Source organism: Micropterus dolomieu, linkage group LG04, assembly GCF_021292245.1.
Source record: "Micropterus dolomieu isolate WLL.071019.BEF.003 ecotype Adirondacks linkage group LG04, ASM2129224v1, whole genome shotgun sequence".
Lineage (NCBI taxonomy): Eukaryota > Metazoa > Chordata > Actinopteri > Centrarchiformes > Centrarchidae > Micropterus > Micropterus dolomieu.
Genome location: NC_060153.1, coordinates 6,194,553 through 6,208,372, shown reverse-complemented (window position 1 = coordinate 6,208,372; position 13,820 = coordinate 6,194,553). Strand labels below are relative to the sequence as shown.

At 40.0% G+C, this 13,820-nt stretch overlaps 2 protein-coding genes across 2 annotated transcripts; both read left to right on the top strand.

Annotated features, from left to right (window-relative positions):
* Positions 1-89: 89 nt before the first annotated feature.
* lap3 (leucine aminopeptidase 3) lies at positions 90-7,317 on the top strand. The gene is made up of 13 exons (XM_046047732.1): positions 90-282; positions 399-514; positions 2,501-2,555; positions 2,639-2,744; positions 2,845-3,004; positions 3,133-3,297; positions 4,007-4,165; positions 4,303-4,427; positions 4,566-4,654; positions 4,762-4,864; positions 5,539-5,618; positions 5,719-5,831; positions 6,783-7,317. The coding sequence occupies exons 1-13, from the start codon at positions 184-186 to the stop codon at positions 6,967-6,969; spliced, it is 1,557 nt and encodes a 518-aa protein (XP_045903688.1). The 5' UTR covers positions 90-183; the 3' UTR covers positions 6,970-7,317.
* Positions 7,318-7,992: 675 nt separating this feature from the next.
* Positions 7,993-12,294, top strand: med28 (mediator complex subunit 28). Its single transcript, XM_046047733.1, has 4 exons — positions 7,993-8,190; positions 10,033-10,099; positions 10,410-10,522; positions 11,769-12,294. Exons 1-4 carry the CDS (start codon positions 8,032-8,034, stop codon positions 11,970-11,972), a joined length of 543 nt encoding a protein of 180 aa, XP_045903689.1. The 5' UTR covers positions 7,993-8,031; the 3' UTR covers positions 11,973-12,294.
* The last annotated feature ends 1,526 nt before the right edge of the window (positions 12,295-13,820 follow it).

Genomic DNA, 13,820 nt, shown 5'->3' with positions numbered 1-13,820 from the left:
AACCATAAGTTATTTGCTTCCCACTGCTACCGCCAGATGGCGACAAGGGTCCGTTTTTGTCTCTTGTTGGTGACGTATAAAAAACGCGACGCTGTCGAGTCGATCTGCTGTCTTTTGCACATGGATGCGACCTCTAAATCTTTTGAGTTAATAGTTTGATCCGGGTTTATTTATGCAGATCAGATGACAATGCTTCTTCTGAGGAGAGCCGCGCAGGCGGCGGTGCGGACAAACCACTGCAGGTCGTTTTCTGCGTCACAGGCTCACCTGAACGAGAGAAAAGTAAGTAGCCTTAGTTAGCCTGTTAGCCTAGGCAGTAGTGACTCACACAGGACTCATCCTTCACAGGTGGCGTGTTTGTTTACAGGAATCCTTACTGTGTTGATGTGTGTCTGCAGGGTCTGGTGCTGGGAGTGTTTGAGAAGGAGGGAGAGGAGGGCAACCTTCATCTGACAGAGGCAGCCGCAGGTTTTGACCAAACGGTGTCTGGGAAACTCACTGAACTGCTGAAAATGTGAGCGTGTAAAATCTGTGAACTGTCAGTTTATGTCTTGGTATGTGATGGTAACAATATACACTCACCTTCCAGTTTATTAGGTACTCCTACAATAAACGCATGCAGTCTAATGCAACAGTTTTGCAATAAGTCAGCCAACCTTCATAAGAAGAAGAAGAAGATATACTTTATTTATTTATTTATTTAAAGGTTGTAATGTTCAGTTTTTGTTCAAACTGTTTTTGAAAGGTGTTTAACAGCTGTATGGTCATTTTGGGGGCCAACGTTGTTCTATTTAGTGGACCCTCATTGATAAAAGTTGGTTGGACAAGATCAACACTTGTCAATATGACTTAACACATTTCAACAGCACCACAAACTACATCGTCCAGAATTTGACTCATCTCTGAAACATAAAGTTAATCTCCTTTCGGTCCACGTTCGAATTACTAGTTAAGGCTTTAAATATGATAATGTATTTCCGTACTCATGCCTTTTTATATTCAAGAATCTTGAAATACGATTTCAGAAACCCCTAAAATGGACTGTACCATTTCCTAACATTGATGTTGACATTGACTCAAATGATAATGGAGATGTAAAAGGTTAATGTCAGTAGTTAACTATCTAGCTGCTTTAATAACTTAACTTTCCTACCTTCAGAGATTCGTAATTAGCATTTACTTAAAATGACCGATCTGATGTTAGATAGCTGAGAGCGCACCCTATCATTTTATTATAACTATGTAATTTCATATTTTATGTAATTGTCAGCTAACACTGATGTTTAAGCATGAGCAGTAAAATTGGGGATTAGTTATTGTTGAGATACATTTTTACATCGATATAGAGTTTCTTATTTCATATGAAGTCTTTTGTGAGTCCTTTCACAATAAACATTTGTTTTAACTCTGGAAGTCCCAAAAATTAATAATTCCCCAACAACAGTGTCTGACTACTGCTTTATTGGACGCAGATTAGTTGGTCTGCTGTTGTGTGTCTGACTTGCTGGCAGTTTTGCTCTAGAATACTTGGTGACCTCTGACTTCAAAAGTTGTCGTGTGGTATGGGGCACCCGTGAACTGGTGTAATGAATTTGATTTATCTACAGACTAATGACATTAGTTAAATAAGCAAGAATACTATAAACATTGTAAGATTTTAGTTCACTGAAGCCCGCACCTGCGCTGTACTGGGTTTTCTTTTGGACCTGGAAAAAAAAGTTAACCCCCCCGGTTGTTACTGTATAATTTGCACCCTGGGTCCACTTACTCACTTTGTCTGGTGCTTTTGACCGTATCGCACGGTCTCCATTAGCAGATGAAGTTTACTCAGTTCCCCGCGACCCTGTACGCAGGACAAGAGGAAATCCCAAAAGCAAAATCTATTCCAGTGATATACAGCCTGTGATATCAGTCTCTTCTTTTCTTACTACTACTGTCATATTAACAGAAAAAAACAGCATGGCTAAAAGAAATTTAGAAGCAACTTAAATATAGCATATATTGATATGCATATAGATATTGCATTGCGAAAGATTCTACTGCAAAAATATCAGTATTGATATTGGCAAGGTATTGTGTATTCATTAGTGGTATACCCAATGCTTAAGTATTCTGGATCGTCTCCTCTAATTTAACTGAGCAGGTGATAAAGGCAAATGTGGAGATGTACAAAAAACAAATGTACTTTTAGAAACCTTCCAGAACAATACTGGATTCAAAATTGCACAGGCCTGCAAAGTAGTTCCACTCAGAGAGGTCTACTGATAACACTCTTTGACCTCACTGATAAACTGAAAAAGAAAAAAGTACTTGGTATTGGCCACTTTAGAAGATATTTTATTTGGCCTCATGTGATTGGTGCATCCATAATAACTTTGAAAAAAAAAACAATCCTACAATACTGGGGCATTCCTAATGGATATCATGCTAACACTGTATGTCTGACTAACATGTTGAATAGTTTGTTAACAAACTGATTTTTGTTTTGTACTTTTTTCAGCTCTGGACCAGCGGTCAAGAAAGGCAAAAGCAGAATATTTTATGGAATCCACAAGGTAAAGAGTTGTGACATTAGCATAAGAAATATGTGTCTCTTGACAACATAAGAGTGATTAAATCTTCCCTGTGTCTCGCTTAGGACTTCCCGTGTGTTGCAGTAGTCGGGCTGGGTAAGAACAATGCAGGTGTCTGCGGGGCCGAGAGCTGGGACACCAGCAAGGAGAACATCAGACAGGCAGTGTCAGGTAAAACGCATGACTCTGCTCGTCTTGTGCTGCCTATATGGAGGAACTTTTGGAGTATGTACCTGGCTGTGATGATGTGGGTCTATTTGTGTGTGTTCAGCTGGCTGCCGGTCACTTCAGGACCTGGAGGTGAACCACGTGGAGGTGGACGGCTGCGGTGATGCCCAGTCAGCAGCAGAAGGTGCCGCTCTGGGTTTGTTTCAGTATGACCAACTCAAATCCAAGAAGAAGACCAAAGTGGCCACACAGCTTCATGGAAGGTAGAATAACACAAGCTGAGCTCGGGCAAACTGAATTTACAGGTATTTGACCCTTGGGTTAATACAGACGTATGCAGCATCATGCTTATTTTTTATACTGTATATCTCTGTGTGTATTTGGTTTTTAGTGCTGACTCGGTTGGTTGGGAGAAAGGAGTAAAGTATGCAGAAGGCCAGAATCTGGCACGGCTCCTCATGGAAGCTCCTGCCAATCACATCACTCCTACTGCTTTTGCCAACACCATCGAGGAGAAACTAGCGCCGCATGCTGAACGAGTCACAATAAATAAGAGGTTTGTGCTTCATTCATCATGACCAACTACGTTTCCAAGAACTGCAGTGTTCCAATTCAGACATAAAAAATGTACAGTGCAACCTTTTATCTATTATGTAGTTGAAGTAAGCTGAACAAACACGTTGTCGCATTTTAGAAGTGTGCCTTGACACGTTTTCATGGCACTGTAGGGCAAATGAATGCAACTGCTTCTCAATACTGTTCCTAGGTATTGGGCTGCTGTGATGGACCGTTTGCTTGGTGGCTAGATAAATATTAAGCTGGTAAATAGGGATACTCCTAACTTAAATATCTACTCTGTAACATAATCACAAAATATTCTCTATTTTCTATTACTTTGAAAGCTCTGAGCTTTTATTGGGCTGGAAACTGTTATTCTAGAGGTGCAACCATTAGTAGATTCATCGATTAGTCAATGGACAGAAAATTAATCACTGACTATTTTGAAATTAGATTGTCATTTTTCAAGCTAAAACACCAAACTTCCCCCAGCTCCAGCTTCTCGATTGTAAAGATTTATTGCCTTTCTGTTTCTTACATCGCAGTAAACTGAATATCTCTGGGTTGTGGATGTTTGGTAGGAAAAAAACAAGCAATTTATATAAATAACTTGACCAAATTTATTGTGATTATTGATCCATTTTCTATGCTCTGAAGAGCAGATGAAGGAAAAGAGTATTTGTTTAATAATGTGTGTGTTTATGCAGATCTCAGGCTTGGATAGAGGAGCAACAGATGGGAGCGTTTCTCAGTGTGTCTAAAGGTTCAGAGGAGCCCCCTGTCTTCCTGGAGATACATTACAATGGTTCTCCTGACAGCAGTCAGCCCCCACTGCTCTTAGTGGGCAAGGGCATCACGTTTGACAGGTAAACCATAATGATACACACTCCAGCTCACTGCCTCAGCACAGTCAGTCATATCAACCTCTGAACACATCTCATCTTATGAAAACGTTACACTGCCCACATTAATGTCATTATGTCCCCGCTCTGTTTGCCGGTAGTGGTGGTATTTCTTTGAAGCCGTCTCCTTCTATGGATGCAATGAGAGCTGATATGGGGGGAGCTGCCACCGTGTGTGCGTCTATTGTCACAGCAGCAGCTCTGAAACTGCCAGTCAACATTATTGGTGAGCTTTTTTACAATTTGTATCCCGCAATATAATTTTTCTATAATAGATTATCAATTTATAATACACAAACCTATTGTAATGTTTAGTTGAAAACAGATGTCTTAGCCTGCCTGTTTCCGCTCGTTAATACATCAGGTCTGGCTCCCCTTTGTGAGAACATGCCAAGTGGAAAAGCTACTAAACCAGGGGATGTTGTCACAGCCAAAAATGGAAAAACAATCCAGGTGTGTGGATGAAATGTGAAAGTTTTAAACGGTTCCCTGTGTGTGTGTTTTGATATGTTTGTGCACTTGTAATCTGTGTACTTATTAGTAGTTGTTGTTGTGTACAGGTTGACAATACAGATGCAGAGGGCAGACTGGTCCTTGCTGACGCTCTGTGTTATGGACACACCTTCAACCCCAGAGCCATTGTTAATGTCGCTACACTAACAGGTGGGATTTTTCAATTAATTGGTTTACACAAGGGCATCTGTGACCAAAATCTGATTGTTTTATGTTTATATCCCATTTACATCATGTTATGAGAGTTCAGCTTTCGTTTGGTATGATTCAAACAAACTCTGGTGCCTTTGCTCATTTGGTTTGGGGTGAAAGCTGTCGTACCTACCTCTCTGTCCCCTTGTTCCTTGTGTTTACAGCACATTAATTGTAAAGGCAACAATGTGTGATTTGGCAGTTGTTCATTAAAAAGTAATGGAAAGTGTAGCGATCCCACAGTATCTTCAAACCCTGTAATTACTGTACAAGATATAAGGTGCAATTGTATTCTCAAATGTTAGAGCTCCTAGTCAGGTTTTTCTTTGAGCTCCCTTGTGAGAAGATAAATTAACACATGATGTGCAGGAAAGTGCTGCATGATTTGATATGCCTATGTCGGCCAGTGCAGCAGTAGGTGATGCAGGATGACCGTCACCAAAACTGTCCAGTGAATGAGTTGTTCATGTTTACAGCTCTTATTTTATTGGTAAAAAGTAAGTGTGAACATGAAATGTACCCAAGCAATAAGACGAGCGTTATCACCTTAGGCTCATAATGTTGCATGATTAAATGAAAGAGATGCAAATATAATCAGTAAATATTTAAATGTAGCTTCCTCTGTCTCCAAGGTGCCATGGATGTAGCTCTGGGCTCAGCAGCAACTGGAGTATTTACAAACTCTGACTGGCTCTGGGAGCAGCTGCACAAGGTACTGTGTCTGTACACTAGACGCGCTCGCAACATCTCAGCTCCTGTGTTGACTGTGTGTGTGTGTGTGTGTGTGTGTGTGTGTGTGTGTGTGTGTGTAGGCTAGTGTTGTGACAGGTGACAGAGTGTGGCGGATGCCTCTGTTCCAGCACTACACCAGACAGGTGACTGATAGCCAGCTGGCTGACCTCAACAACATCGGCAAGTACAGCCGGTACGTATCTCGCTACACTCGGTGAGGGCATGCAGCTCCTGTTTCAGACATCAGACTAGTAAAGAGCCCCGGTCATGCTTCAAATGAAACTCCAAACAATCCAGGCTTATGGACCGTTAGCTGGATCATGACCAAGACGTGCATGTTATTGTGAAATCACTATGATCTGTTGGTGTAATTATCACAATTAAATGTTCATAGTAAACTCTTATTTATACTTGTACATGAAGAAATGTTAAACAAAAAAAAGTTTTGTACACTAAAAAAAGAACAAACCCGAATATAGGTTAAGATACTGTGACAAAAAAGACATAAAGTTAACTAAAAGATTCTAACTGTTAAAAGATGAATGAAGCCAGAACATAAGGCTTTTAACTTGACATTAATAAGGGAAGAAATTAAGGCTACTTTCTAAGAGGTCTTGTTAAGGTTTAATTTCAAGAGTAGTTTTATGATTATACCTTTTTAGTATCTTTTAATCCACGTCAACTTATCATGCACTCAACATCACTGAATCTAACCATTGTGTGTGTACAATCTCTAATGTAATAGTGATGAAAGTGTGGAAACGGTGTGTAGCACAATGTAGAACAAAATTATACCTGTAACAAAGAAAGATGTGTGAAGTTTCATCAATTTATTGCCCCAGTGCATGATGCAGTCACATGATCAGCACTCAGCCAATCATATGAATGCTTATCATGGTTTCAACTGTCTACTTATTTAGCCTTTATTTCAATAAGAGTGTAGCGTTACTCTGAATACCTTCATGCAGGATTAACAAATGAATCCTCAAACTGCTTTCTAATGAGCCAAATTAGCTGGGTGAGAATAAACAAGATTATTTTAGCCTGAATTGGTTAAGCCACATTTAAAGATCTGGGCACAGGGGTATACTCGTGCCTTTGTTTACCTGAATCTGACTGTTATGTCTTTTGATTATCTTTCTAGTTCTGGCGGTGCATGCACAGCAGCTGCATTCCTGAGAGAGTTTGTCACAGCACCTCATTGGGCCCATCTGGACATCGCTGGTGTGATGAGTAACAAAGATGAAATTCCCTACCTGAGAAAAGGCATGTCTGGAAGACCAACACGTACTCTGGTGGAGTTTGCTGCCGGACTGGCCCAGTGTGGCTGAGAGAGAGACACAATTATGAGATTGGACACAAAACTCTCGAGTTTGAGAGATTGAACGGTGATCTCTCAACACAGGTCTAAAGAATGAGCCAAAGGTTTAAAGTTTAGAAGTCTATGCACAGTTAAACAGTATAATTTCCATGGAAGAGCTCTGAAAATCTTGGCAGTGATTCATAGGTGTATTGTGAAAACAAATTTGATGTTCACATACAGCATCAATGTTTTGATGAGATTTTTGTCACAGTGTAATACAGGTTCAATGTCTCCCTGTACTGTAAAAAACCTGAAGCTCTGTAACTACACAGTTCACATAATTTATATGATGTATAAATAAACTGTAAGATTTTAATTATGTGTGTGACACATTTGTTATCCATATGACTCTGTTGTCAACACAACATGGATGTTGACCCAAACAGGACACACATGTGATCGTTAAGCACCTTCTTCCAAAACCATGAGCATTAATGCGTTGCTATGACAGCAGAGAAGATTTTAGAATCAGATTTTGGTACCTGGCTGTAGGGATTTGCTTTCCTTCATCCAAAGGAGCATTAGTAAGGTTGGGCGATTAAGGCCTGGCTCAAAATCTTCCACACCCAACTCATTGTTTGAGGTATAGTCATGTGGAAAACGGGGAAGGCCTTCCCCAAACTGTTGCCACAAAGTTGGAAGCACACTAGTATCTAAAACGGTTGTTCCAAACCTTTTTGGTTTGTGACCCCTTAAAACAAAGTCTACTTGCGCCCTAGCATGAGTTATGAGGAGTTCAACCAAATAGTGTTTTTTTTCTTTTCTTTTTTATACTGCTGCATATTAATGTTTTGTGGAAGCTTAAAGTATCCAATATTAGAAATATACAATATAGAAAATCATCCCTAAAAATATTAATTTTGTGGTGTTGTATCAAGATAACTTTTAACCAAAATTAGCCAAACCACGAAAAACTCTCCAAAACCAACAAAAACATGTAAACAGGGTTGTCTTCAAACTTTTGGCCAGTAAGAGCTTCCGTCTGAGTGCGCATGTGCGGACCGGGTAGACAGACAACTCTCAGATCAAGATGGCGTCGTCCATGAGTGGGATGTTCTCCGGTCAGCAGCCGTCTGGTGCGCATCCAGTCGGGGGTCCCGGTGGACCGGGTCAGCCGAGCTTCCCCGTTACAGCTACCAGGCCCCCGGGAAGCAACACCCTGGTAGATGAACTGGAGGCTTCCTTCGAGGTAGGAAGCTAATGTGCTAACTTGTGTTAGCTGTGTGTGCTAACGGTTATCAGCTAACTCTAGCTAACGTTAGGTGAGGTTGAATGTTTCATTCGCTGGTGCTGCTTAACTCAGATACAGACTCACAGCAGAGGGCGGTGGAAAGCAAAAATGAGCACGTCTTTACTGAGTAAATCATGCCTAGATAACTCGGGTCTGTAGTCCAGCAAAACAGCTTGTTGACAGCTGACATAAAAGCTCCAAATCTAACACTTCCTTCCTTTGTGCAAACCTTTTTTCCTAAACCCAAACAATAGCGACTTCTTAACATCCCAATAACATAACCTGTATCTTTGGTTTCTTTTACTCGAGATGTTACAGCCAAGACTACAACGCTTTCATTTCCCAATAACATGTTTACTTTTATTCTGGGGCAGTTTTCCATGGTGTGGACTAGGCCCCTTAGTTGAAATTAAGGAAATAGTTCCAAGTTAGTAATCACTGGTTTTCATACACTTTCTGGAATAAAACATCTAAAAGCCAAAGTCCTATCAGAGGGGCGACCCTGGGACAAAATCTTATCAAATGGGGGTCCGTGGTCTAATTTGTGTTTTTAGGGATACTTGATCTGAAAAAGGTTGAGAACCACTGGTGTATATCCTGCATACAAATATAAATGTTACATTCTCCACAATTCAAAAATTTAGTTCATTTTGCAGAAACAATGAGCACCAACTTGGTGTTCATTCAGATTTACCGGCTGTCCCAAATATGGGACAGCATAGTGAGTTCAGTGATTTAGGCAAATAAAAGGATGGGCCTGGGCTATTAATAGAAGTTTTACAGTATATTAATAGGAAATAAAACAAAAGGGCATTTTTCACAGCAGACATTTCAACTTTTATAGCAGTAAAAAGCACAGGTGTTAGTATTAAAAAATTAAAGATGGCTCTGTTATTTCAAGTCTCTGAGTAAGTCATGACAGTGTGACTGCCAGCAGCAACAATACCATGTTCCTGAAAGTTCATGTTAAGTTTATTATTCATGCCTGTACTCTTTTGACTGTAACCTTTTCTGCTGCTCTTGAAATTAGCGTTTTTGGCTGCTGGGATTTCCAGTAGATGTGTATCTCACTTTTTGTAAGGCTTTTCCTTTGCGCAAAATGAAACCTCTAAAGAAATATTTTTTCAGTTTGGTGTAGAAGAACTTGACTCTTCTGCATAGAGCCCTGACCTCAACCTCACCCAACACCTTTAGGATGAACTCTAACGCCGTTTGTGAGCCGGGCCTTATCATCCAATGACAGAGACCGACCTCACTAATGGTCTTGTGGCTAAATGGAAGCAAATCCCTGCGCCCAGTAGGGCTGAATGATATGCTGAAAAATTGTGACACATTTGACCTTTTATCAAAAAACTGCAGCTGTTGCAATTTGCATACAGCCATTTCAATAATATTTCGATTAATTGTTCAGCCTTAGCAGCCAATTTCTAAAATCCTGTGGGAAGCCTTCCATGAAGAGTGAAGGCTGTTAGAGTAGCATATTAAAGCCCAACAGTCATATACAGTACAAGTGTAATGGTGTCAGATGTCAACATACTTTTAACCATGTAGTCTTATCTTGAATATTCTTTTCCTGTTTCCTTAGGATAGACATCTGGTATCATTCAAGGGGAAACAGATTCTCACGGCAAAATAATGTTTGTCACCTGGCCTTGACGGACCTGCTGGTTTTTATCCTTATTCATCTAGTCAGGGACTAGAGGGCTAAAAAAACACCCTCACTCCAACGCCAAGGAGCAGGATTTGAACCATTTAGAAAAAGTCTAATTTATTTATGTTCTCTCTGCATTTATTCTTCAGGCATGTTTTGCATCCCTGGTAAGCCAAGACTACGTTAATGGTACTGACCAGGAGGAGATTCGAACTGGTGAGAGAAGCCTAAAACGGTAGATGGTCTGTACTTGTATAAAGCCTTTTCAGTCTTCGGACCACTCAAAGGGCTTTTGCACACTCACATATAGATACTGTTTCTGATGAGCAGAGGCTAAGGTGCCAACTGCTCATCAGAAACAGAAACAGCAATTTGGGGTTCAGTATCTTGCCAAATGACGCTTCGACATACAGACTGGAGGTGCCAGGGATCGAACTACCACCTTCTTATTAGTGGGCAACCACTCTACATCCTGAGCCACAGCCGCACCATTGTAATCTGTATATCGGTGTATGTCTATTTGCAGGTGTTGACCAGTGCATACAAAAGTTCCTGGACGTGGCTCGACAAACGGAGTGCTTCTTCTTACAGAAAAGACTTCAGTTGTCTGTGCAGAAACCAGAGCAGGTGGTGAAAGAGGTAAATTATTATACTTACTTTCAGTGCGTAATTTATAAATCAGGATGTCCCAGAGCAAAGAGAGTGCAAAACAATGCATTATTTATTTACATGTATTAATGAGATCATTCACAATAACCACTCAAAATGAGCACTGGGAGGTGTGTGGAAAGAGCTGTTTACAGTTTGCGTCCCTCACTCACTGTCGCTCTCGTTGAGTGTCCCTTAACTTCCCTGTCGTTTCCCTTCTGTCTGTGGATTGCTGCTACAATGTGGGGAAATTGAAGTAGTGCAGAAAGTTCTATTTACAACAGTGAAAAGCAAACAGGCTAAGAAATCAAACTAAGTGACCTGTTCTGTCTGTCTCCGCTAATTTATCCAGACTCAATTCACCATTTCACAGCACAAACGCCCACTTGCTTAACTCTGGGGCTTACAGTAATCATATGCCAAAATATTTAGATACCAAAAAGCATGAATCCACTTGCTAGCATACAGTTCTGCTACCGGTAGGTCTATATGTAGGGCTTGCATTTCCTCATTCATTGGCCTAATACATTAGTCATCATCATACTCATCACACTCCCAATCAATCGTCAACATTACACAACAGAGCATAGTAGTAAAAAATGTTTATTTACCTTGTTTATTTGTCCAATACTGCCAACAAAACATCCACACAGTCCTCTGCCTCCTTTTCCTGCTTCTTACTTTGCTCATCACTGTGCTGCTATTATCACCACGCTGTTGATCCTTTGAGATGTCTTGGGCCTGCTTGGGGTCTGACTTACCTACTGGTTTGAAGAAATTCAACAAATCTGTCTTTTGACATTCTACCGGTTTTCTTTTTGTTGCAGAGATAATCCTAATTCAAATTGCAGTAACATTATCAAATAGGTGCTAGTCCCAGATCCTGTTCCAGTAGGAAAATGAAGCCATTCTCATTTATCTTGACAGCTTTGAAGTAGTCCCATCCATGTACTTTCCCCTTACTTTTCCATTCATTTGTGTACTTGAAGGTTTTGGCTCTCATAAAAACTACTCATGATCCCCAAATTACGTGTGTAAGCATGAGGTGAAATCTTGGAGATCCTAAACTCCATGTTGAGAACCATTATCTGTGTCGTATCCAGGGTTCACTTGCATTTCCTGATTTCTTCGATCTGAATTTGTGACATGCTGTCAGTGTTTACGTACTAATCTTTTTCTCTCTGTTTGTTAATGTGCCTTCTCTTTTCTCACGTACATTTTTTTTTTGCCACTGCAGGATGTGTCAGAGTTACGTAATGAGCTACAGAGGAAAGAAACGCTGGTTCAGAAACATTTGGCCAAACTACACCACTGGCAACAAGTGCTTGAGGATGTGAGCGCGCAGCACCGCAAACCCTCAGACCTTCCCCCTCCTGGACCGCTGGCCTTTCTGGAGCAGGCCTCTGCGAGTCTCCCCCCTGCCCCTTTAAAACCAAACTAACACACTAAATGTTCGGTCACATTGGACCTGACCTGCAAGTTAGCCGCAGCCGGATGAAAATCACACTGAAACAGTCACTCACAGAGGCTTGACTTAAAGTGAATGGGAGATAGAGTGAATATTTGCAGGACAGAGGTGTCGTGTGATCGTACCTAAACATTAAAGAAGAGGACAAACGTGACGCTGTCACTGCCAAGCTGTGGGTAAATTACGACATAGATAGTTTTATTTCAACTTTTTGTTTCAGTATTTTGATTTGTGTAAATATTTCTGTTTGACTTTTTTACCGTAAAAATAAAATGAAATGTGTGAGTATTTTGAATCTAGACTATTGTTATTGGACGCAGGTTTAAGCTCTAGAATTTAAAGGGGTATTTCACCAACTTTACACATGAAGATGAGTTTACCAGTCCTGAAGAGTAGTACTCAGCCAGTCAAAACAATTGTTTAAAGTCTTTTGTGTCTTTGTAAAGTCTGAAACAATCACAGTTTGGACTACAGTTTTTTTTACTGGAAAAGTCATGGAGTTTAAAAGACATGGGTATTGACTACATGCTATAAAGTTGTTGGCTACCTATACTTAAAAGTCAAGATTCCGGCTTCTGCCGCATTTATGGAAATGCAGTACTAAATCACTCCTTTATTCTCCAAAGCTTGTCCCGTGGATGGAAAACCATCCCTTACAATATTGCTAAAACTGTGATGCATAATTTAAAATATTCATGCATTTACATTAAATATCTATATATGATTATGTATTTACAATTAAATATGGAGTCTTGCCATTATGGATTTAAAGAAGAACGTAATCACAGCTTTAATTCCAAGTCATTTATGCATGAAATCATGAAAGAGAAATAACTTTAGATAAGCCATGACTGAGCCTCCTGGTGTCTCTAATGTATTCAGTGACTTCACACCATAACAGACTTGTTCTCCCCAACTTCACAGCTATCGCCTGTCCGCTGGCAGTACAGCCAGACAGAAATCTCTACAGATGGGCTCTGGGGACAAGGCTTTTTGCAAAACAAGGGTCTGTGGTCGTGGCATGAGAAAACTGGGGAACCGTACATTTATCATTACATTTGCAGAGCTCCAAATCAGCTCCCCTTTTGTTCTTGTTATAGGCTACATTCTCTGATTAAGATGATGACTACTTTACTGAATTAGCTGTAGTTGAGTAAATGCTTGTTATTTATCCTCAACTTGAAACTTTACTTTATTGAAACCCATTTCTGACTGGAAAAAGAAATATAATGAAATATTATCAAGATTCAAGATGTCTTTATTGTCATTCCACAGTACACTGTAGAATGAAATTACATGCAAGGTTCACAGATTAAAAACAGCAAAAAAAGGAACAATTACAAACACAGTAGGAATACGAGGTATTAGATAGACAGTTGAGATAAGACGCTTGCCTTTGGTGTGAGAGACCCTGGTTCAATCCCCCACTGTGACCCATCCACCATTGTGTCCCTGAGCAAGACACTTAACCCCTAGTTGCTCCAGAGGCGTGCGACTTCTGACATATATAACAATTGTAAGTTGCTTTGGATAAAAGCGTCAGCTAAATGAATAAATGTAATACACTAAATCAAAATTATGAGATAGTCTGAATTGATAATTATCTTAATTCTACATTATTAATTAACAGAGCTTTTCCTGTGAGTGTAAATCTATATTTAATGAATAGTTATTAGTAGGACCTTGCACATTTCTGTACAGCAACATTATCCACTGATCTCTACAATTAAGGTACAGTAATAGGCACTAATGTCAACTCATTGTAGAGTGTATAATCAATACATATTAAAGTTAAATATTCTGATATGTTAGGCTTGTTAT